This window comes from Ailuropoda melanoleuca, chromosome 5, assembly GCF_002007445.2.
Source record: "Ailuropoda melanoleuca isolate Jingjing chromosome 5, ASM200744v2, whole genome shotgun sequence".
In the NCBI taxonomy this organism is placed as follows: Eukaryota; Metazoa; Chordata; class Mammalia; order Carnivora; family Ursidae; genus Ailuropoda; species Ailuropoda melanoleuca.
Window position 1 is genome coordinate 105,378,195 of NC_048222.1, and position 26,801 is coordinate 105,404,995.

The 26,801-nt window shown below is 35.2% G+C and overlaps 1 protein-coding gene across 5 annotated transcripts in view; it reads left to right on the forward strand.

The window, feature by feature from the left end:
- LRBA (LPS responsive beige-like anchor protein) overlaps positions 1–26,801 on the forward strand; it is a 725,452-nt gene that overhangs the window by 551,116 nt on the left and 147,535 nt on the right. For all 5 annotated transcript variants that reach the window (XM_034661533.1, XM_034661532.1, XM_034661534.1 and 2 more), the window contains 2 exons: positions 9,109–9,249; positions 10,274–10,393. In XM_034661533.1, the coding sequence (XP_034517424.1) occupies positions 9,109–9,249; positions 10,274–10,393 (261 nt within the window). The remainder of the gene's footprint in view (positions 1–9,108; positions 9,250–10,273; positions 10,394–26,801) is intronic.

Here is a 26,801-nt window from a genome sequence, read left to right on the forward strand (position 1 = left end):
TAGCCATGACAGCATTATTTTATTACTTGCAGTATCTTTTTCTATTACTCTACCTTAAAATTTACTTATTTTTTTTTTCCTTAGCTGTGTCCAGTCTGCATGTAAGGTCATCAAAAGAATTCTTCTCCTCTGATTGTTTTACTTTTGTTTCTAGCATTTATATTTGATTCTTGTTTTATAGTTTCCTGCTCTGCTGAAATTTCCCACCTGCTTTTGTAAGTTTTCTACCTTTTCCCCTAGATCTTTTAGTATGTGAATCAAAGTTACTTTAAATAATCTTTCTGATAGTTCTAACATCTGCATTATCTCTAAGACTGGTTCTTTTGATTGCTTTGTGTCTTTACAGTGGGTCATTTTTTCTTAGTATTTTAAACATCTCGTAATTTTTGGTTTAATATCAGTAGACACTGGGATGTGAATACTATTTTATGCCCAGAAATGTGGGTGCCTTTTCTTATGTCAGGCAATTTATGTGGGAAGTTCAGTCAATCCAGGCAGTAAGTGAGCTTAGTTGGATTTCTTATCATCATTGTTACTTTAAATGCAGCACAGATTTCACAAATTCCTCTATTTCTTCCATTTGAATTTGTCTTAGAATGGTCCTAGGGTGCTGGAGATTTTGTCTCGCTGCTCCTGCTCCACTCTCTGGCAGACCCTCTATGCCTGTGCCACTGAAGATTCTCTCTACTCTCTTGTCTTTCCCCAGGAGTAGATTGCTGTTGCTCGATACTCAGTGCCAGGCTTGTGGGGGAGGGCAACTTCTCCATTCTCCTGATCCAGCATCACTCTGAAGCAGACCCTGTGCAGTCTTCTCAGTGGGCCTTCTCGGTGTTCATGTCTGTATCCTGTATGACATCCAGACTCTGCCTTGTGTCTGTGGCAGGTCTCAGGCATGAGAGATTTTCTCATCCCTCTTCCAATAGTAGCCAACCTCTCCTTTGTATCAGTGCAGAATCTTGGCTCAAAGAGATTTTTTTTCCCCCTTCTCCTAAGCTTTTGCTTCTACTCTACCCAGAAGCAGTAGATTTTTGCCTGGTCCTCTGGTAATATAGAGTTTCCTATCTCTCTTCCAGGCCCTGGGATGAGAGCATTTGGTATTCTTCCCCCATCAGCTAAGGGTTTTGATTTATTTGAAGAGAAAGATTAGAGGAAGTGGGTGGTATTTTGTGCCTGTCCTCCTTAATAGCAAGTCACATTCTGTCTCTCAAAACTTTCTGATTGTCCAAGCCACCTTCTTTGTTCTTTGTGGCTCCCAATCATTGAGGGCATGCTAAGACCTGTCAGTGTCCCAAAGGTAAGGATCTCAGTCAGCAGTAGGTGCAGGCTGATTGGAAGCCAGAGGCTCACGCAGCATCTTTTAAAGTTTGCAGGTGGACTTCTTTCAGGGAAAGCCTGGAAGCTGGACATTGAGCCCTTGGGGGGTGGGGAGGAATCGCATGTTAATGAACTGTTTGTTTGCTACAGTCCTGTAGGACCTTGTAAACACTAGCCCCAATGGCCATGAGAACCAGGTGATCAAGGGATGCTTCTAGGTGGCAGCCATGAAAGCAGAAGTGCCAGACTTGTGTACAAGCTCCTTCCAGGGAGGTATTGGTAATTTGGGGAGGGCTACAGGGTGAATGCAGAGATGGTGTCTGCTGGCTTTTCTGGTCGCCGGGGAGGATTGCAATTCCTAGATGTGTGTTAAGTTAGGATCCTAACTCTCAGGCTGCAACTTTTAAGATGTGCAAATAGGCCTCTTTCAAGGAAGGACTGGGAGATTTGGCATTTCTATCTGCTGTCTCAGAGCTGAGTTCTGGCGGATAGCCACACTGAGTCCTCCTGAGCCAGTGAAGATCTGTGCAATTTTGGTATGGTTTTACTGTTGTCTTATGGTCTCATGGATGCAAGCCTCATTGGCTTTCAGAACTAGGTGTTCTGGAGGGCCTCTCTCACAGGTGGAGGTCTTAACCGGGGTGCTAGATGTTGGGTCTAAAAATCTTCACTCCTCAGGGAGAAGCTGTGAGTTTTGAGTTCCTTCCCAATTGTATGCCACTGTGTTGGAGGTAAGATTCGTGGTAAGAGTATGTCACAGCCTTTCCTACCTGTTACCCTATGGGTTTTTTCTCATTTGTCCGATATGTAGCTCAGCTAGTTACAGGATTTCTTCAAGAGGGAATTGATCCATGTGTAACTGTAGATTCAGTTTGTCCATGGGTGGAAGTGAGTTCAGGAACCTCTTATGTCATTATCATGGACTGGAATTCCTGATGTTAATGGTCCTAACTGTTTCTTTAAGTGGAGAGATGAATCTATCTGAAAATGAATAAGCTTTATTATATCACCATCGGGCCTCTTGGGTGTTTATCATTTTCATAATTAGTTAAAATACTTTTTTCCTTTGGCCTTGGATTATTAAAATTGGGTTTTGGTGGGGGGTGGGGGTCCTTCCAGGTATTTAGCTTAACACCGGCATTGGATTATGAGATTATTTTAATCAATTTCTATGCCTTTCTCAAATTCAGGTAAAAACCTATAGTAAAAATCACGTAATATGAGCCGTAGCTGAATAACAGAACTGCAGAGGCTACTAAATCTACCAATGTGAGCATTTGAAATGATTTAGATTCTACGTAGGCACAATAAGTAAAATGGAATGCTTACTTTTTCCCAAGATGTGTTTGTTAAATTGAAATAGTATAGTGGGTATATGTTTAACGCCACTTGCAAGAAAGTGTGTTTTCAAGGGATTAAAAACTGCTCTGGTACTTGAAAACAAAAGTGCTTATTTGTTAACTCTAAAAGCCACAGTAGTGTGCCAATGAGATTTTTTTCTTGACAATATTAAATAAAATGTAGAGTGTGTGAAGATAAGTGCCAAACCATTTCAGCCATATATAGCATATGACAAAATACCCTAAAAGCCAAGGTTGAGTAAAAATGCTGATCAAGCTGTTTGTTATACTTGTCATTTAGATAAAAGAGCTGCTACAACTGACACAAAATAGTACTGCACCCCTAACAGTGGCAACACTGCTCAAATGACAGAGGCTGTTCGTTTATTTTCTTCTCTTGGTGTTGGGGGAAGAAGGCAGGTGGTGGAGACGCACAGAATAAAATTCAGTGGCTTCTTTAAAAAGCTTTAGCAGCACAGAGAATTAAAGGCTCTTATTGGGTTCATGGATGTGGATATATAAATATAAAAGTTAAGAGAAAAGTAAAGCCATAAACTTTGGTAACAGTATTTACCTTTTTTGTTCACTTTTTTTTAAGCTATTTTTGCCAAGCATCTTTCGGTGTCCCCAAGCAAAATATTCTTTTTTTTTTTCATTTATGAAACCTTCTGCTAAAGTGATATCCACACACATTAGATAAGTAGGGATAAAAATGTAACTAGCACATTTTTAAAAGGACCTTGAATCTAAAACTCCCATGAAAGGATTCTCATGGCTTTACAGATTCAGCACCAGCATTTTTATCAATCCACACAACCCAGATCATTCTAGGATTTGCTAGTCAATTTAGTTAAAGTTGGTTCTAAGTCTTGCTCCTGCCACTGGCATAGGTAGCCAGTCATTAATAGTCATTTAACTTCTCTGACTCAATTTTTTTGCCAAAAGTTAGGAATGCTAACTTTTTCCAAACCAAATCATTATTCTCTAATCAGAAGTGGTCATCTTTTATATCACATTTGCCAATAGTCCATTCCCTTTCATCCTCTGAATTTGAAGTTTTTTGTTTAAATTACCATTCATGAATATTAGATACCTTTTATTACTTAACAATAGTCAGTCCTCTATCTGACATTTTTATAACATATAACATTGGATTCCTGTACCATTGAGTTCAACCACCTTGTTATATTTTCCTTGCTAGTTTTTATCCCTTATTTTGCAGTGGCCCTATTTCAGTGTCTATAGGCCTATCCTACTTCCAAGAAAAAATAAAATAATGTAAAACGTCTCTTGCACATGACCTCTCAAATGCTGTATTACGGACTTTATGTGTAGTCATAAAATTAAAGGAGGTTTCCAGTTTCCTAAACATACCAAATGAAGATGACATTGGCAGATGGCTTTAGGCCAGTCATCCAGATCCTAAGCAAGATCCTAAAAATGGTTATGCTCTTTTACCTCCCCTTCCTGAGCCCCTTTTCAGTTTTGACATCTCTTCACCACTCCCCTATAACCACAAAATGTATCTTTTATGATACCCTATCCTTTAGTGTTTCCAAAGGCCTTATTTCTGTGTCTTATGCACCAGAATGATCTTTTACTTTTTCTTTAATCTTCTCTTCTGCTTCTCATCCCCAAGATGTTAGGATCTAACGCTTTTCCAAAGAAGGCCTTCACAGAAAGATGTAAAAAAAACTCCTTTGAGATTTGGATTTTAAAAGAGAAGTTTGTTAACTCAAGCAAATCTCTGCTTTGTTGAATTTGTGAGATTCCTTGCCAATTCCCTTCAACTTTCTTAGTAACTATAATCATGGTCCATCAGTTTGGAACTTCACTTCTGAAAGGTTGATATAAATTAGAACAGTTCACGTATAAATCTCAAAAGGAAGAAGGATTTATGTCAGTCATGGTGGTAATAACAATTACAGCAACATTAATGGCAGCTACGCTTGTCAAGTACTTTCTTTGGGCCAGGATCTCTGCTAAGCACTTTACATATATTATTAGCCTTTATGTCAACCTAGTAAATAAATACCATATTGGAAAAATGGACATATAAGCAATTGTTGAAATTAGGAAAAACAATTTATAATTAATACAACAGTTTTAGATGGATAAAATGACTCCAAGACTGGATTTTTGAGTACTGAATTTGTATCTCTTAGATTTATGTTGACTTTGAACTAGGTTACTCAAAATACTTCTTCATTTTTAAAACAGGGATTTCTAGCTCACACATTTACCATGAGAATGTGTAATAATGTCTTGTAAACTGCAAAGTGTGAGCTGGGGGTATTAATTAAATAACTTCAGGTAAGATTTCCTAAAATTTTAAAAAAGAAAGAAAAAGCTTAGAATGTATCAACACTATAAAAGCCTTTTCTTTTTACAGCCAGCTTTTACTAGTAATTAGATGAAAAACTCTGTTATGTGCCTTTGAAGAGGTCTGTGAATCCAAAGCTATTTGTTTTTAATTGGGATAGTAGAAGATGACTGTTACTTGCTTGACATTTCATATACTTTTCATACATAGTAACATGTGGATGCCCTTTGGATTTTTAAAAAGTAATTTTGCTTGGTTATTTTCTTGAGGTAGGGTAATTCAGTTTATTGGAGCTACTGTGTACTATTAGGCTTCCGACAGGTAATGCACAGTACTGTATGTACCATTAGAAGATCGTGATGTTTAATTATTTTCTAACAGACTCTATTAATTTCATCAGGCTTGTTTAATAGTTTTTTTTCTTAAATATTATCAAATAAGCGGCAAAATAGTAATAAATATTATTATGAATAATATACTGTGTGCCAGGCAGTGAGCTGGGCATTTCACATGCAGTAATTTTGTTTCTCTACTAATTAGCAAAATTACTTCTCAAAGTAGGTAATAAAAAGATTTTTTTTTATTGCAGTACTCTTAAGAAACCTAATTTAGAAAGTTTTGTTTTGCATATCCTGTTCTGGAAGTTATCATTAGTAGTTCTAAAACAGAATACTTATCACTCTACCACAGTTGTCAGTTTTGCTATTTGTGAGATTAGAATATCCTAGAATAGTTATTTTTTTTCTATTTATACATTTTCAAGAGTTTTGGTGTTCCTTTTATTCTTTAATTTGTCTTTTCCTACTTCAGTCCAAGTTCTTATTTCCATTTTTTTCCAGATATAATGCTTCTATTGATAGTCCTGATACTCTAGTTTTTAAATCATTCTGTTTTATTTCAGCCACTTTTTTACCTTATTGTGATTAAAGTTTTATTCTGTAGATTTAAAAAATCTTATGTAATTTTATTTGATGGCTTTTTGTAATTTTTAAAATTACTCTCCTATATCCTAGGGCTATTTATTTTTACCTTGTTCCGACCTTGAATTGCACCTCTCTAATCAATACCTATTTTTTTATTGATTTTTTTCAGGAAGTTATGACCATTTTAAATGACCAGTATTTTTGCCCTTCTTTCTTTAATCAGTTTGCTGATTTAAAAAAATATTCTGTCAAGCTTTTATAGTTAAATTGTACAAAGAGCTCCCTATAGGAGATAGTGCTAGGCATCTTTCTGAATTGCCCTCCAATTGTTACTCTTAATATACTGTATAAGTAAGAGAAGCCATCAGTATTTACTTTTAGTTCTTTTGCAGAGATGAATAAACATCTTGAAATGCTGATTTAGACAATGTTTTAAAAATGCTATGATGCACTTTGGTGTATGACTGACTCTTGCTTAGTTAAATGTTTTGCCGCATTATAACATAGTTGGATTCAGCTCATCTTTTAAAGCAGTTGTCAGAAAAATATGGGCCAGCATGGTAGAATGTATTAGCTCAATACATTGTCTCCATTTTATTATGAAGCTGCTGAGGAAGCTGTGATATACAGCACTGTCATTACAGATCTATTGTTAGGACGGTTCCACAGTCGTCTTTGCACTGCCATTAATTTATAGCAGTAAACAATATGTAGCCTTCCAACTGCAGCAAAGCAGAATCTTTTAATGAGGTGGATGTTATTACCACAATAAATCAGTGCTTTCCCGTAATGTATAATTCAATGTGTGTATTCCCACTGTAACTTCTCTGAGTAAGCTGATAGTGTATCATTGTCATTGCACAGCTCCACTGGTCTTTTTTTTTTTTTTATAAACCTTCTTTTATTTGGGGACTTCTTTTTTATATGCTTACAAATAAATGTGGTATGTCTTGATAGCTGTCCTGTAGCAAGCTTCAGAAAGCAACTGTAACAATAACAGCCAGAATCAATACTGTGAGTTCTACCTATATGGATCTCTGCACAATGCCATTTTTTTCTCAGATGCTAGTGAAATCAATCCTAATTGGTTTTAGCATTATATTCAAGAAACATGATTCTATAACTATTGATTTTGGGGGTATACTCATTTGGAGAGTAATAAAAATAGGAGCAGATAAAGTGAATACTTAATATGATGCAGAACTATACAAAAGGAGCATTGATTCTATTTTTAATTCACATAATTTGTCTTCTAATGATTTTATTTCTTCGTTCTTTCCTTTAGTATGGCTCAGTGTTTAGGAACAACAACCAAAATACGTTTAAAGGCATTCCAAATTGATTCTGTAACAAAGATTTCTTGGAGTCACTTCCATTCTTAACTGGCATAAATTTAGTAAATCAGGTTTAATTCTTCTGTACAGAAACTAATGCCTTAAAAGATGGCATTTTAAATTAGTATACTGAGATATTGATCTAAAATAGTAATCAATGAAAGATTTTTAAAAATTTGCTTGTAAAGTAAAAAAATGACTTGATATAAAATGTTCAAACCAAGCTATAGAAAGAGAACAATTCTAAAGATAGTTTTTAAACATAGTTAACAGTTAAAGATAGTGAAAATGATGAATTTAAAATGTTGCTTTAAATCACATATTAACATGAAAAGCAGTTTAAAAACTAGTTTACCTTTGCTTCATTTTTGACAGAATATTTCTGAATACATCTATTTTTAAACCCATATTTTTATTTCAGTTTAGCATATCCCCCATAAATAATAAGATATTTAAGATATTTTCTTTCTCTTATAAATGAGGTAACTAACTCCTAGGTCCTCATTTAAGAAAGTCATCTTGGCTTTTTTTTTCCCCCCAGTGAAATGGTAATTATATTTTAAATAAGGAATAGAGATTTTCTAGAGATCAGAATGTTTTATGAGAATGAGTTATTACTTAAAGCAGGTGGTTTTTTACATTCTTGGAGACCTCAGACCCCTTTGAGAATCTTAATACTCATACGGTCTTCCTTAAGAAAATATACATGTGCTGGTGCACTGGGTGTTATATGCAAATAATGAATCATGGAACATTGCATCAAAAACTGGGGAGGTACTGTATGGTGACTAATATAACAAAATAAAAATTATTTTTAAAAAATAAATAAATAAAAGGCAAACAAATATACATGTGCATAATCACAGAAAATTTTGTATGCTTTTTAATGAAATTCATGTTTTCTCTAAATAACAGCAGCTGCAGCAATAATAATGATACCAGCTAACATTTATTTAGCTCTTATCTTATGCCAAGTAATGTTCTAAGGGTTTTACAGGCTATTATTTCATTCAAACTTTACCCTGATTCTGAAAGATAATCTTAAAAGTAATAGTTAGCATTCGTTGAATGTTGTCAGGCATGGTTTGTAGGATTTTACATGTAATTACTCATTTTATTTTCTGAAACAGCCTTTGGACTGAGTATTATTACTATTCCAGTGAGCCCACATTCTTTGACTATTTGCTATCCTGCTTTTCTGCCCTCTGCTATAGTGTATCATTTTCTTGTATAAATGCATAATCTGTCTTCTGTTATTTTTATATTATATATATACATACACATACATATTATACCTTATTTATTTATTTCAGGCCAGGATGTTTTTATCCTCTAAATTCTGCTTTTACTCATACTACTAGAAATTTCTATATTTACATTTAATCCCTTTTTCACTCATTGTCTTCCTTGCACTCCTCATTCCCTTCTAGTTTTGTTTCATCCTCTTCTCAGAAGCTATTGTAAATTAATTCTCTAACATCAAGATTCTGTTTCTGGTTGTTGCTTCTGATTAACTAAATAGGATTTTATAGGTGCTTTCCAAAGTAGTATATAGCTAATATTCACTTCATGTAATTGTCTTTATGAAAATACTTGTTGTGGTCTGATTAAAAACCTGTATTCAACAGAAACTAGACTCACTGAGAAATGACAGGTTTCTCCCTCCACTTATATGTATATGTTTAACCTGCATTGGAAAAAATTTTTCCATCCACTCTCTTGACTGTAGCACCATGTTTTAGCTTCAGTAGTATATATGTGTATATTTAAATTGACTTTCACACTTGCTAGTAGGATGACATTTGAAGAAAGAAATAAAAGATGATTACATTTATGTGTTCTTGTTTTGTTTTCTTTTTCCTCCACATTGGCAGCCAATAGGAGCTTTGAATCCAAAAAGAGCAGCATTCTTTGCAGAGCGTTACGAATCATGGGAAGATGATCAAGTTCCAAAGTTCCACTATGGTACTCATTACTCAACTGCAAGTTTTGTTCTTGCATGGCTGCTAAGAATAGTAAGTTCAATTTGAATAATAAACTATGAATAACTAAATTCAGTGTCGTGGAGAATATGCAATGATTGAGAATTGTCGGCATCTTTTTTAAACGCTAAATTTTTTTTTCAATGATTAGATTTCTAATTATAAATATCTCTTTATCCCATTTGGTATGTGTTTGATAACATGTTATTACTATACAATAGCCTTAAAAATGTTTCACTGGAACTATGTGAATTTTTTTCTTAAATTTGCCTCTTCAAAAGGTTGATATCAGATACTAAATTGTAACATAGGTTATTTTCAAATGTAGCATATTAAAATAAGAACTAAGTAAGATTTTGTTAAGATAGCATATATTCATATATTTTAGGAACTTCAGTTGCCCCAAATGGAATAAGGTATGTCTGTAGATTACACCAAGGCTACTTGGTATTGATAATATATTGGCTAAACAAGAAATGTTTCTGTAAAATTGAAAGGTAATTCATCTACTAGAAAGTAATTTCTTTGGGAAAGCATTAGCAGCACATCATTAATTAAAGCTTGTTAGAAGGGTACAGGCAGACATAAATCCTAGAAGTAATTTATAGTGCTTAGCTAATTTCAAGCAATTATCTACTAATATGTGTTTAAGTGTTCTTTAACTAAGAGGAGGCTTTTAAATCTTCCAAACATTTTTTTTTCTTAATCATAAATTAAATATTGAGCCATAACAATAGGAAAATTACATATTAGACTATTTCCCTGTACTATGAAGAAAATGCAATCTAATTTATGTTTGAATTTTATGAATAAATTGTTCTTGAAAAGGGAGAAAGTCTGAAAAATGTGGCAAATGCCAAATTTTGGAAATATTCTGAAACAAAAATAATTTAAGAACATTAATACAATAATTTAGATATAATTCCCATTTTATACCTAGTTTGTATATAGCTGGCTAATGTCTATTAGTCCTTGAGTATCTAAATATAATGATTTTTTTAAAATCACATTTTTATGCAGGAGGGAACATGGATTTTTTTAATTGCTTATTTTTTAGGAACCTTTCACAACTTACTTCCTAAATCTGCAAGGAGGGAAATTTGATCATGCAGATCGAACTTTTTCATCAATTTCCAGAGCTTGGCGAAACTGTCAGCGTGATACATCTGATATAAAGGTACAGAAATGTTTCATTTTATAGTTACTATTGCCATTGTGTTCCTTGTTGAGTGAATGTTGACAGTTACTCTCTTGCAGCATAGCACTATTTACTGAAGAGAAGCCTCAAAAGCTGAGGCTTTAATTAAATGGCCAAGAACCACTGTATAGAATCTCTGTCTCTGTCTCTCTGTTCTTTGTCTGTCTCTACCTGTCATATGTCTCCCTGTCTCTTTCTCTTTAGTTGTAGAATGGTTGTTTTTTCCTCCTTGGAATCTTTTTAAAGGAAAAATGCAGTAGTATGAATGTAAGGTAGCACGCTCAATGGCATTACAAACTTAGTGAATAAAATTAATACAGCCAGAAAAATACTATCAGAAGAATCTCAGTCTTTGAATTTATTTAATTTTATTTTACTTCATTTTATTTTAAAGATTCCATTTCTCTTTTCTTAAGGTAATCATCTTTTACCTGCTACTAAAATTCATATCTGACTCTGCTTGGTATAAGGTTGCATTATTATTGAGGGAAAAGAAAAGTTCTCCTATCTATATGTATGTTCACTACTGTAAAAAATCAAAAACTTTGCCCAGTAGCTAACATAATCCTTATTAGATCTTTGCTTCTACCCTCAGAAGTTACAGTATTTTATTTTCATGACATACTGTCTCTCTCTGATAGGTACTGTGTTAGATGCTGTTGAATATAATGAGATATGCCTATGGATATGAAATTCCTTATAGTCTCATAAAGAAATATGACTTATATATAAATATTTATACTATATGGAAGAAAATGATAGGCACCATATAAGAAATATTGGGGCTTAAAAGCGGAAAAGTTACATTACTAATGTTTATGTTACTATAGAGTACCTTTAAAAAATTTAATGATAATTATATCTTTTAGGTGTGATACTTTGCAGACTATAACATGAATTCACATACTTTATCTTACAATACAGCACAACATTGCTTATATCAAAGATATTTTAGGGGCGCCTGGGTGGCACAGTGGTTGGGCGTCTGCCTTCGGCTCAGGGCGTGATCCCGGCGTTATGGGATCGAGCCTCACATCAGGCTCCTTCGCTGTGAGCCTGCTTCTTCCTCTCCCACTCCGCCTGCTTGTGTTCCCTCTCTCGCTGGCTGTCTCTGTCTCTGTCGAATAAATAAATAAAATCTTTAAAAAAATATATATATATATATCAAAGATATTTTATTGAAGAAGATTACATCATATGCAGAAATAATCTTTTATGTTGGGACATCTATAGGATTTTTTGATATTGCAAATAATGTACTCTGAAATACTCCTGAAATTATATATCATATTCTTTAAGAATCATCAGTAGAGGGCTCAGTCAATAGAACATGTGACTCTTGATCTGAGGGTTTTGAGTTCAAGCCCCTCATTGGGCTTAGAGCTTACTTAAAAAAAAAAAATCATCAATAGATGATTTTGAGATGGGTAATTAGATAACAGTAAATCAGAATAGCTAGTAGATTTAATAATTATTTTTGAATCCTTCTAATCTCAAAGCTATTGAATTACTTATTTAACTCTTTTGTGAAGTAATAAGGGATATGGACATATGAAAACAGTGATAAGCCTAACTTTTTTGTTATCGAATTGAAGACATGATTTTTTAAAAAATTTGTTAATTCTTTCATTTGTTAAGCGTCTCATGACCAAGTTATAACCTCATATTTAAGTTTGGTAATGGAAATTTAAACAAAAATAAAATCATGAATTTGAAAATTATTTTTTCCTACTTCACAATAAACCGATAGTGTGTATGTTTAACTTTCTACCTCTGAGTACTAGACATTCCTTCTTAATGCTTTGTTAGACCAGAGGTGCATAGGATAGATCCTTGTAGTTCTGTCATCTCTTTTTCCTGAATCTCAGCCTTTTTCTGTCAAGATTCTTCAGTTAGCACAAGTCTAGTTCCATTTTCCCAAACACTTAACTTAAAATACCCTACCTGTAAAAAAATTAAAAACCCACACAAAATGGCTGCAACATTGAAAACTAAAAAAAATAAAAAACAAAAAAAGAACTTCTTTACCTTTCTTCCTAATTTTTCTTATTCCTTCACAAATAATAAAGACTTAGATTCATCCCACTTTCTTTTGAATACCCCACCAGTCTTTAATAAAACAGCTCCAACTACTAGACAAATACTAGAATTTGAATTCTTGCTATTGTGCTACTTAACCTCTGGGTTTCTAGCAGTGTTATATAAAGCATCTGTATGAAGACATAGAGTACAGAGTTAAGGAAAAACTTAAAAACTTTTTTAAAATTCCAAGTGTCAAGTTGATTTGGCCTGAATAAAAATATAGTTTCATTCATAATATTATTTAATCTTGTTCAGAGGCACAGAAATTTTTTTCAGGACTATTTGCTAAAACCTACTTGCTCTTATAACCAATACGTATATTCTCCTTTTTTTTTTTTTAACTGCAAAACATCTGTACGGTAGATAGGACATTGATAAATTACATTTTCTATATTGATAACTGACTAATTTGATCCCTACAACTTTTCAAGTACTTTGAAAAATATGTAATACATGGTTACACAGGCTGCTTAAAGAGCCTCCTTATACATGGCTAGATGGTCCTTTTAAAACTGAGGAAGTATTTAATCTTGCTTCTTTACTTTTATCCTGCCTTTTAAAAAATGTTACTTTTTAACACTTTAGAGAGCATATTTAAGTCATTATAATAATATAGTGTATAAGAACAAATGTATAAGAAAGTACATTTAAGTCATTATAGTAGTATAAATACTTCATTGAGATATAACATTGTATTTCAGTGGAATATTAATTATAGTCTGTTCTTATTTGTATTGTCTTGTTGAAGTTTCTGGAAATAATAAGAAAAATGTTGAACAGTACACAGAGGATAGTGAAATATGGGTGGTGAGAATCACTTTATTGAGTGTATTCTAAAGTATACCTTGCTTGATGAATATGGTATACATTTTCTAACGTGTTTTCATGACATTTTACAAAAATGAAGTGTTGTGGGGCACCTGGCTGGCTCAGTTGGTAGAGCATGTAACTCTTGATCTCGGGGTTGTGAGTTTGAGCCCCGCGTTGGGTGTAGAGATCACTTAAAGATAAAATCTTTAGGGGCACCTGGGTGGCTCAGTCAGTTAAGTATCTGCCTTTGGCTCAGGTCATGATTTCAGGGTCCTGGAATCAAGCCCCCCACTGGGCTCCCTGCTTAGCAGGGAGCCTGCTTCTCCCTCTGCCACTCCCCCTGCTTGTGTTCTCTCTCTCTCTGTCAAATAAATAAATAAAATCCTTTTAAAAAAATCTTTAAAAAAACAAAAATGAAGTTGTGAGGTAGAAAGACGATTAATATTTTTTAGGGAAAAATAATAACATGATAACATTTCTAGTACTTAACTCTTTTTGCACTGAAGGGGAACTGTTACTTTAATATCTTAGAAACCCTATTTCTTGCACTCTGCTAATACTCAGAGAATAACTTACTAAAAAATAAAGGTTATCCCTATGAAATTAAAGTAAAAATGTGAATTATTTTAGGGAAGAAAAAGACTTTATTAAATAAATTTTACTAAAGCAATCTTTGAATTTTAGCATGACTTACCATTTTAGAGTTCTGGGAATCATTTGTATTTTTGTGTATCTTTGGTGGTTTCATTTCAGGTATGACCCTCAATGATGCTTTCATTCTGCCTGGATAAACTGTTAGAGGTGTTGATCAGTTAAGTAGGCTTACTGCTGTTCGGGGTGCCTGGGTGGAGCAGTCAGTTGAGCATCTGACTCTTAGTTTCAGGTCAGGTCCTAATCTCATGGTTGTGAAATAGAGCCCCACTTTGGACTCCATGCTCAGCCGGGAGTTTGCTTGGGTTTCTCGTTCCCTCTGTCACTCCCCTGTGCTCTTTCTTTTTCTCTCTCTTTAAAGTAAATAAATAGGGGCACCTGGGTGGCACAGCGGTTAAGCGTCTGCCTTCGGCTCAGGGCGTGATCCCGGCATTATGGGATCGAGCCCCACATCAAGCTCCTTCGCTATGAGCCTGCTTCTTCCTCTCCCACTCCCCCTGCTTGTGTTCCCTCTCTCGCTGGCTGTCTCTATCTCTGTCAAATAAATAAATAAAATCTTTAAAAAAAAATAAAGTAAATAAATATTTTTTTTAAAGTAGGCTTACTATTGTTCAATAGAAATATAATGCAAGGGGCTCCTGGGTGGCTCAGTTGGTTAGGTGGCTGCGTTTGGCTCAGGTCATGATCTCAGGGTCTTGGGATTGAACCTTGAGTTGGGCTCCCTGCTCAGTGGCAAGTCTGCATCTCCCTCTTCCTCTGTGATCTCTATCACTCTCACACTCTCTCAAATCAATAAAATCTTTAGGAAAAAAAAGAAATACAATGCAAGCTACAATTGCCAGCCACATGTGTAATTTTAAATTTTCTTACAGTCACATTTTAAAAAGTGAAAAGAGCCAGGTGAAATTAATTTTAGTATCCAAAATATTGTTATTTCAACGTGTAACCAATATAAAATAATTAGATATATTACATTCTTTTTTCCTACTGTTTTTGAGTCTGGTATGTATTTTATATTTATAATAACACATCTCTATTTAGACTAGCCATATTTCAAGTGTTCAATAGCCACTTGTAGCTAATGGCTACTGTATCAAGCCATGTATGCTTCGGACAATGTTCCTGATGTTGTACTTCATCTAAATATTGATAGGTAGTAGCAATAATAGGTATTCTTGAGCATTGAAACGGGATGTGCTAAAAGTGGGTTGGAGAATCATCATTGTGATACATAATATTTTAAAATCCCCAGCAGATTTTGTGTTTCAAGTCTTAAAAACTCACTTAAAGGGTGCCTGGGTGGCTCAGTCAGTTAAGCATCCTACTCTTGATTTTGGCTCAGGTCATGATCTCAGGATTGTGAGATCAAGCCCAGTGTCAGGCTCTGCCTTGGGCATAGATAGAGCCTGCTTAAACTTCTCTCTCCCTTTCTTCTGCCCTGTGGCCTCCCACTCCCCAGCTCACGTGCATCCTCTCTATCCCTCTCTCTCTCTAAAAAACAAAGAAACAAACAAAACTCAATTAAGTTTAGACACTGAAGTGCAAAATAGATTACTGAACTGTTACAGCCAAATTTTGTGAAGCAAATCATGGGCTCATAAAACTTGAATGAATTTCACTAGGTAATCACATCTAAGTATTACATACATATCTAAGCTTTTCTATGCAGTTCATGTCACTCATTTTTCCCCTGGCTCTGAGGCAACATACTCATTTCAGGGACCTTAGTGTCAATACATTTAATTTAATGATTATGTACAATCGGACTTGCTCAATTTAAACTCTTTTCCTTCTCTCCTACAGAAATTATTAATAATTAGGATTGAAGAGTGGAAGGAGTCATAAATATCACCTAGGTTCATTATTTCAGAATGGAGTGCAATAGTATATGGATCTAAAATGATTATTGGAGAGCCAAACTTTTCCAGAAGCTTAGAATTTAGGACAATTATACAGTACTAAAATAACCTATACTAAAATTTTAGTATAATTTGAGTAAAAAGTTTGAGGGAGTCCTGAGGCAATACTTAATTTTAAACTTTTTATTTTAATTATATTTAGGCACTATCAGGCCCTGGTTGTGATACAGTGCCAAATAAGACACAGCCATTGCCCTTAATGAACTTACTCCTTAGAAGAGATACTGACAATAAAACAGTACCAGCAGTTTGGTATAATTAAGGCTATGTGGGCTCCTAGATATAGCATCAGAAATGAAGAGAAGAGAGAGGAGAGGAAATCCAAGGCCTAACATGAGGGGCCATATAAGCTTTGGTAAGGAGGTTGAACTTTATCCTGGGACGGTAAGGAGACATTGGAAGGGTTGAAGTAGAGACTTGAACAGATTTTGTGGTTTTGAAGAGAACACTGTGGTTGATGTTTGAGTATGTATCAACTATGAGCAGGAGTGAAGCAATCAGTAAAGTGTTAATTAGGGGAGAGATAGCGGAGTCTTGAACTCAGTAGTGGCAATGGTAGTAGAGAAATGTAGATGAATTTAGTATGTGTTTAGAAGGTAAGAACTGTTGAGATCTGGTGATTGATTGGTCTTGTAAGATGGGAGACAGAAAGAGAAATTAAATTCGACTTGGACATGTGTGTAGAGAACACAGAAGAGCAGGTTTAGTTAGGAAATAAGTATCTAGCTCCCAGCCTTCAGGCAGAAAACTTCCTATGACAGTTGAACTAAAATCTTCAAAAACATACTTAAGTCAGCATTTATTGGTTATTTATCACATGCAATATATCCTAGACAGCACTTGAGTTAAAAGGGTAAGGTAAACACAGTTCTTTATCTCACATACCTTCTGATGAGAAAGGTATATATAAAACTATTTTTAATACAGCTTAGACAGTGATAAGTGGCATAATAAGATATAAACACAAAGAAATTAATTCTGACTAGGGAGGTGAGGTTGTGAGTGACTTCATAGAGTGAGACTGGACTTGTATCTTTAAAAAAAATTTTTTTTATATCGGGGCGGGGCAGGGAGCACAAGCAGGGGGAATGGTAGGCAGAGGGAGAAGCAAGCTCCCTGCTGAGCAATGTCCCCCCATGTGGACTCCATTCCAGGACCCTGGGATCATGACCTGAGCCCAAGGCAGCTGCTTAACCAGCTGAGGCACCCAGGCATCCTGAGACTGGACTTGTATCTTAAAGGTTGCTAGAGAGTCCTAAGAAACTTCCCAGATTTATGTCTCTAGCCTGTACATTATCCTGGTATCTAACTCACTCCTTGATATCTCCCTTTGAATATATAAAATGTGTCTCAAAATTAACCAAATCCCTGATCTTTATTTCTTTATTCCTTCAAACCTGGTCTTCTCCATCTTATTAACTTAGTAACTTTGCCATCTTAGCAACTGGTTTCCCAGTTGAGAGTAAAAGCCTAAGTCCTTAAATGCAAGCCTCAAACGCCATCTACCTCTGCCCTTCAAAGTCCTATTAGCTCTTGACCTCTTTTTGTATTATTTGCCCCCTTTCTCTCTCTGTTCTAATTAAGCAGGACCTCCATGGTATTCTTCAAATGTTCCAGTATCTTCCCAATTCAGGGCCCTTGTTTTTCCTGAGAAATTCTTTAGATAGCTTCATTCCTTAACCCTTGTCAAGTCTTTGCTCAAATGTCACCTTCTTAGTAAGGACTTCTCTGTCCTCTCCATTTAAAATTACATCCCTTACCCCAAGCCCTTTTACTTACTTCCAGTTTTATTTTTCTTCATGTTACTCACCATCTGTCATAAATATATTTATTTGCTTATTATGTCTTATCCTGCTGGAACATTAGCTCCATGACAGGATGAATGGGACTGTTTTGCTCATTGGTTTTTTCCTAGAGCTTAAAGGACTACCTGGAACACAGAGGACACTAAATTAAATATTTATTAAATTAATACTTGGTGAATTCTGAGGAAGGTGAATGAAGTCAGAGAAAATTCTTGGCACATCGGAGAATGCTTATTGCTCTGTTAACTGGTCTTATGTGCCATGCTGTGTAGGAAACATAAAAAAGGAGAGACACTGAAAGGCAGTTGTGGTCCAATATGAGGATTCTTGGTAACATCTTAAAGATATTTGGCTTAGTTCTTTAGGTCAGTTCAGCAAAATTTTTCTGCAAATAGCCAGATAATAAATACTTTTCAGTTTGCAGTCAACGTGGTCTCTGTCACAGCTACTCAGTTCTACCGCTGTAGTATAAAAGCCACCATAGACAATATGTAAACAAATGAGTGTGATTGTATTACAGTAAAAGTTTATTTACGGAAACAGGTGGCTGGTCGTTTTTGGCCCATGGACTATAGTTTACCATTCCCTGCTATAGGCTATGAGGAGCCATTTAAGACGTTTGAATGGAAGTACCATGTAATTGGCTGTACTATAAAAGAAAGAGCTTTGGCAGCAGTATGGAAAATAGATCCCATGGAGGGGAAAGGGATGAGATGGGGAAAAAGGATGAGACGTGGAGGTCAGGAGAAATGTTAGGATTTCAGAGAAATCCTAGAAATCCATAGAAAAAACATTTCTCCTCACCTTTACGGTTAGTTAAAGGGAAAGATGATAAGAGCCTCAACTAGTTAAGTGGTTAAGGGGATGCATTCAAGGGATGGGTTAATTCTCCAGGATTCGGCATTTGTTTGACTATAAGGGATGGAGAGACATAAAGTTGTTTCTTTATTTTATTTGTCTGTTTATTCATTTAAAGTATAGTTGACATACAATATTAATTTCAGGTATGCAACATAATGCTTCAACATTTATATAATTACAGAGTGATCACCATGATAAATGTAGCTACCATCTGTTGCCATACAGTTATATTATTAACTATATTCCCTATGCCATGCAGTACATCTCTATGACCTATTTGTTTTATAACTGGGAGTTTGTTTTTTTTTTTTTATGATTTTATTTCTAAGTAATCTCTACACCCAACATGGGGGCTCTAACACACAATCCAGAGATCAAGAGTCACATGCTCCACCGAATGAGCCAGCCAGGTGCCCCAGAAGTTTGTTCCTTTCAATCACTTTCACCTATTTCACCCAGCCCCACACTTCCCTCCCCTCTGGCAACCACCAGATTGTTCTCTATATCTATGAGTCTATTTCCTTTTTTTTGTTTGTTCGTTTGTTTTGTTTTTAGACTTCCCATTTAAGTGAAATCATACAGTATTTCTCTTTTTCCATCTGACTTATCTCACTTAGCAGAATACCGTCTTAGATCCATCTATGTTGTCACAAATGGTAAGATTTTTTTTTTAATGGCTGAGTAACATTCCTCCTATCTACCTACCTCTCTATATACATACATGCAACACACACACCCACACACTCCCCACATTTTCTTTATTCATTCATCTTTTGGTGGACCCTTAGGTTTCTTCTGTATCTTGGCTATTGTAAATAATGCTGGAGTAAACGGGTGCATAGATCTTTTTGAATTAGTGTTTTTGTTTTGTTTGCATAAATAACCAGAAGTGGAATTGCTAGATTGTATTGTTCTATTTTTAATCTTTTGAGGACGCTCCATACTGTTTTTCATAGTGACTGTACCATTTTGCTTTGCCATCAGCAGTATATGGGGGTTCCCTTTTCTCCACATCCTTGCCAATACTTGTTATTTCTTGTTTTTTGATACTAGCCATGCTGACAAGTGTGAGGTGATATCTTGTTGTGGTTTTGATTTGTATTACCCTGATGATAAGTAACATTGAGCATCTTTTTGTGTGTCTCTTGGCCATCTGTATGTCTAAAGATGATTCTTTAGGTTTGGTGCCTGGATAAATGATGCTATGAATTACAGTGAAGCAGGTTTGTAGAGCAAATGTGTGAATTCAGTTTTTGACACATTGATGTATTTCCATAATAACGAGGATGATATCACCTACTAGTTGAAGATTCAAACCCAAGCTTCAGAAATGTTTCATAGGCATATGGGGTAAGAAGGAGTAATAGGTGATAGTTATCATGAACCACTCGAAAGAGTAGTCTGTTCTTTTGTCCTTCACTCCTCAGCTCCCATTATCTCTCGAGCCTACTCGAATCAAGCTTTCTCTTGCACCAGTTTATTGAAATCAGTCTTGTCAGAGGCATTGATGAACAACTTCCATGTTGTGAAATGCATATACTCAGTTCGCATCTTAATTGTCCTGTCACCATTATTGACAAAATTAATTGATTCTTTTTTTGGGTAACATTTTCTTACTTTGTTTCTGGAATAAGAAGCCACCCTCTCCTGGCTATCTTCTTACCTTTTTTTTTTTTTTTTCCATTCTCTTTTACTGCATTATCTTGTTTTCATACCCTAAATTGTTAGAGTACCTTAGGACTAAAGTTTTAGATATCTTCTCTATCAATATCTTTTTCCTAAGTGTTTACACTTTATCTCATGGATCTCCCTGAATTCTAGATTTATATATCTAGCTCCTTTTGAACTAGATATATGTTCATAGGCGTTTTATTTTTTTTTAAGATTTATATATTTGTTTTAGAGGAAGCACTGATGAGCGAGTGGGGGAGGGGCAGCGGAAGAGAATCTTTAAGCAAACTCCCCACTGAGCACCAAGCCCAATGCAGGGGCTCAATATCACGACTCTGAGATCATGATCTGAGCTGAAACCAAGAGTCAGATGCTTAACTGACTGAGCCACCCAGGCACCCCTATTCATAAGCATTTTAAACTGAACAAGTCCAATATCAAAACTCAAAGAAAAAGTCCTGCTCTTCCCCAGTATTTGCCATGTTAGTAAAAGACAGCACCATTAACCAGTTTGCTCAGGCCTTTAAAAAGCTTGGAATCTTTGATTCCTCCCTTTTACTCATACCCCATTGTCCACCCTCTCAACCTTCAAAATATATTCGGAATCAGACCAGTTATCACCACATCCATCACTAGGGCCCTAGTCCAAGTAGCCATTATTTCTCACTTCACCTGTTCCCCGTGTGGTGTTTCTCTATACAGCAGCGAGAATAATCTTTTTATATTGTAAGTTAGATCATATGCCTGTGCTCAAATCTCTCCAATGACTGCTCATCTGACTTAAAACAAAATTCAAGTTCTTGCTGTAGCCACTGATATCCTGGTTATCTGGCTTCCTCTCTGGTCGTCCTCTGTTACTCTGCTGTAGCCTCACTTGCCTTTATTGTTCCTCTTCAGAAGTGCCAAGTTCGTTCCTGTTTTGGTGGCTTTGCATATGATGTTCTCTCTGCCTCAACCACTTTTCCCCAGATCTTTGCTTTGCTCATTTCTTTCAGGTCTCTGCAAAAATGTCACCTCCTCAGAGTGGACACGTCTGAACACCCTTTCTAAAATACCACCATGTCAACCCTCATTCTGTATCCCCTGTATCTTGTTTTATTTATTTATTTATTTTTTTACATAGTGCTTGCCACTATTTGGTATGATATGTACGTATTAGTTTGTTTATGTCTCCATCACTAGAGCTTTATGAAGGTAGGGACTTTTTCGATTATTTACCTTGCAACCTCAGCATTTTGAATAGTGCCTTGCATTTAGTTAGAAATCAGTGATTATTGGTTGAATGAATGAAAGAATAAATAGACTTTATTTTTCTTAAACTTTTTTTAAAAGATGTTATTTATTTAACAGAGAGAGAGAGAGAAAGCACACATGCAGGGGGAGTGGCAGGTGGAGAGAGAGGGAGAAACAGGTTCCTCACTGAGCAGGGAGCCTGACGTGGGGCTCTATCCCAGAACCCTGGGATCATGACCTGAGCTGAGGCAGACACTTAACCGACTGAGCCACCCAGGCACTCCAAGAATAAATAGATTTTAAAATGTCAAGTAAAGAAGAATCAGTGAAAGAGACTGGGAGACATTGAAAGGTCATTTTTAGAGAAAGAGGAGAGTGAAAGTGCATGGGCATCCCAGCCAGAAGGGAATAGCAAAACCTAGGTCGATATGTGCTCCACATGGAATAGGGTTACTAATGCTTCATATTTTAGGAAGAACTTTTCTGTCCACAAGAGAACTGATAGCTAAATGTCATCTGCTGACCAAGAGGTGAGAATAGTTCCATTTTCTGCATTTTTACAATTAAGACAAATTGAGCTGTTACTATTACAGCTTTACAAAGGAAGTCCACATAGACATCCTGTACTGGTCACATCTAGGATATCCAGGTCACATCTTAGATATAAAATTTTAAAAACTATGTTATAATTTATTGTGTATTATTAGTAATGAATGTAAAATGTGTATTAACTTAAAAAATGAGTAGGGTTGTGGCTTAGGGGCACTGTGCTGAGTCACAAAAATAAGCAAGTGGAATATAAGACAAAAGCACAATTTACCTAAATTTCAAATGCATGCACACAGAACAATTCATGGTTGCAAAGACACTCCAAACTGATCAGTGGCACCTGTTGTCTTTGGGGAGGGGAATGCAGATAAAGGGAATAATAGCTGAGCAGAAGAAAAGGAACCAAGGTGGGGCGCTTGCGTGGCTTAGTCAGTTAAGCGGCTGCCTTCGGCTCAGGTCATGATCCCAGGGTTCTGGGATCGAGCCCCACATCAGGCTCCTTGCTCAGCGGGGAATCTGCTTCTCCCTCTCCCACTCCCCCTGCTTGTGCTCACTCGCGCTCTCTCCGTCAAATAAATAAATAAAATCTTAAAAAAAATGAGTAGGGTTAATACAGCATATTCTATACTTAAGTAGAGAGAATGCAATTAAATCCTAAAAGATTATAAATAAATTTTTCAGTAAATGACTATCACTAATATTACATGAATGAGTTTTACCTTTAAGAATTAACTCTTGGGGCGCCTGGGTGGCACAGCGGTTAAGCGTCTGCCTTCGGCTCAGGGCGTGATCCCGGCGTTGTGGGATCGGAGCCCCACGTCAGGCTCCTTTGCTATGAGCCTGCTTCTTCCTCTCCCACTCCCCCTGCTTGTGTTCCCTCTCTCGCTGGCTGTCTCTATCTCTGTCGAATAAATAAATAAAATCTTTAAAAAAAAAAAAAAAGAATTAACTCTTAAGTTTTAAGTATATACGTGTTTGTTAAATAATGGAGATGATCAAAATGGAGGTGATAATAGAATAGTTCTATTTGTATCTTGTGAGATTTGTAAGAACATGAGTCCTTTGACTTGCCCTCTACTGCCTCAGAAATCCCAGGAGTCTGTAATCTGAAGAAAAGTTAGGTTCCTTTTTACCTCTATCAGTATGCCTTCTACCATAATACATTCCATTGATACTGATGGCATCAGCATTAGAACCATTTATAAGAAAGTGTTTAGCTATAGCTAATAGAACATAATTGCTAGAAATGTATTTCTTGATACATTTGTTTTTTAAAAAAAAGCTTAAACTTTGATTATTCAGTAGCTTTATTTGTTAAAATATTCTCATTCTGTTTTCAGACATATTTTTAAATAATTCAGAATTTTTTTAAATGCTAAAAGAAAATAAAATTAGAATCTCACCTTTTTTCATACATCCTTTGTACATTTCTGGCATATGTCATCCCTCCTCCCCTCCCTTTTTTCTCTTTCTCATTTTGTATTTTTCCATCAGTCTCTCTTTCACATTCACATCCACAAGAGAGTGAGCTCAAGATGTCTCATCTCTCTCTTAACAATGTAAAACATTCACACTCTAACAGAACTATATATGTGTTCATTCTTGTTTTTATATACAACGTATGCATAACTTTCAGATGTGTTCATTTAACCACATCTCTTTAACCCTTTTCTTCTTTATATAACAATGGGTTAAATGTTGTACCTGTGTACTGTTTTTGTTTTTTGTGTTTTTTTTTAGCATTTAACTAACCTTGTACCTTTTATCTACAACGAACCATTATTTTGTTCTTTGATAAAAATTACTTGAAACATTGAATATTTTTCTTATGCTACTTATATACCAGGCAGGAAAAAAAAAATCTTCTAAGGCACTTGGAAAATGTTCCTGTCTTCCTGAATTATAAAAATGTACATACATCAGCTGTGATTTGTTTTTGTCTGGTGATTATGATATTTTTGTTCAATTAAAAATGTGGACTGTTCATTAATATGTTCATAGACACTGATAATAACCGTTCTCTCCCATACTCATAGCAATATGTATCTATATGTGTATGTATTTTACAACTTGTTCCACGAAGGATTTAAGGTGGGCATTTTATTTATGGCAGTTACACTTGCCTGTTGTTTGCATTATTAATGTCCATTATCTCTTCCCAAATTACAATTTCTTTTAAGATAGGGGCTGGAACAGCAGGAGAGCTCAGTGAAGATGTCCATTCCAAATATAGAAGTGCAAAACATCTAAAAGCAGGAGAGAACTATAAAATATTCAGGGTCTTCATCATAATGTGAGGCGTGTTAAGCTGTCCTGTCATTGCTAATAAAAAATAAATATATATTTTTTAAATGTGATATTTACTTAGTGGAATTTATCAAGTCTCAAATATTTTTGTGGACATTTTATTTTTACAAGCATTTTTCTTAAATGCCCTTAAAATTATGTTAAATGTTTTTGTGAATGGACATGTTTGCTTTCAATATCAGTCAAATTAAGTCTGTCATTTTGGATTTTTATCAGGGGTCACATTAATGACAATAATAGTAATAGCAATAATACTATGGTATGTGCCCATAGAATTTTGTATTCTGAGCCTCACAGCAACCCTGTTGTTTAAAAATGACAATGCCGGTGAATAAGGGTCAGAAAAATTAAATTAATTTAAGGGCATGTGACCAGTAAGTTGAGTAGACAAGACTCAAACCCAATTATTCTCTCTACTGTATTTGATTGATATAGATTATCTATTATTTATTGGTCTGTAATCCATGATTCTTCTTTATTTAAATGCATTTGAAATGACAGTTTTATAATATCAAAAACCACATGATATTGGATCTGTCTAGAAGGATTATAGATTATTTTTCCTTCTCTAATTTTTAAAATTGCTATTATATTTCTTTTATTAAAGGAAAAAATGGCATTTTATCTACCAAATAAAGAGAAACTAAACTTAAACATCAATTTGAAAACTTTCCGATATGCAGTCCATTTAAAATTACTTATAGGTACAATTCAACTCTAATCTGTTTTTTAAAAAGGTTTTTCTCTTTTGGGGGCTAACAAAATAAATATTTGAATGNTAATTGGGTTCGAGTCTTGTCTACTCAACTTCCTCAAAATGTATTGGAACATGTTCATTATTGTTTTCATAACATGTTGTTCACTAATTCTTTTATTCATTAATAAAGCTTATTTGGTTTTTTTCTCCCTTCATAAAATATATCATCTTCCAAATGGTGAAAAGCCAAAATTTTGCTTTCACATCTTTTTTACTGTCGGTGTCCCCAAAGCAGTATACATTAAATTATTTACCTTGCTATTATTCTTGTGCTTGAATTGTCAGAATTGTATAATTTAGTAAGAAGAGATAAAAATTTAACTTTAGCTCTAAAGTAGCATCTTTTGTTTTATTTTTAGTATTGATTTTCTTGTTTCTTTGGGTTAATAAATTAGTATTTTCCAGAGTTACCCAGGTATTATTGAAGTGATGGTTTTAGTTGAATGGATAGAATTGGTGTCTATTAGGAGAATCATACAACCTCACTGCAGAGACCATATCAGTGGGGATCATATCTTAATAAAGAAAACTAAAGCATATGTGTGGTCACAACCAATCCTTGTCATTATGCCATGAAAGCCGTAGGATTTATGATCAAAGCAATGGGCTTATCCTGAACTGTGGTATAACCTCTGGTTGAACCTTTCAGATTTTTATTTTAAGGGATGATACACTACATTTTGACCATGTTACCTGCCTCTAAGACCCATCTGCCTAATTATATGAAAGAGATTAAAATTATTGTCAGCAAGAAAATGTGAATTATAAATATCTCTGTCTTCTGTCAGTGTTATTTACTTATCATTTTCCACTGGTGTTATAATTTCTGAGCATGTTTTTTATCCAGAGCTGAATGTTCTGTTCCGATGAATATAAAACATACTTCACATTGTAAAAGTACATTAAAAGTATTCGACGTAATCTTTGACTGTGTTACTAAATATCGTCTGTCAAAGGAGATAATTTTTAACTTAATATTTAGGTGTTAAGGCATGGTTCTTTTAGGAAGATACTTTTAAGATTAAGTTGGAATTCTGCAAGTATATACTTGAATGTCACTATATCCATAGTAAAATTTAGGCATTTTATATACTTCTTTGTCAAATGTTGTTTATATCTCAGTTGAGTTCAGTATATTTGTTTTATAGTAAGAGTACTCAACTCTCATCAACTGATTTATTTATGCAGATTTTCTTATAATGAGGTTGTAATATGTTTTAAGTGTATATGCTCACTTCATTACTCAACCTAATTGTGCTTATTTGATGATGTCTTTTATACTAAGTGTAGTTTCTTTGTGGTCTTTCTCTTTTTTCTTTTTTCTTTTTTTCAAAGATTTTATTTATTTATTTGACAGAGATAGAGACAACCAGTGAGAGAGGGAACACAAGCAGGGGGAGTGGGAGAGGAAGAAGCAGGCTCATAGCAGAGGAGCCTGATGTGGGGCTCGATCCCAGAACGCCGGGATCACGCCCTGAGCCGAAGGCAGACGCTTAACCGCTGTGCCACCCAGACGCCCCTTGTGGTCTTTCTCTTAACTGTTAATTTGTTAGAAACATTTATCTTACTTTAAATTCATGTTCATTTTTTGGGGGGCATCTGGGTGGTTCAGTCGGTTAAGCGTCCCATTGTTGATTTCTGCCCTAGTCATGATCTCGGGGTCATGAGATTGAGCCTCCTGTGGTGTAGGGCTCTGCACTCAGCAGGGAGTCTGCTTGAGATTCTCTCTCTCCCTCTGCCCC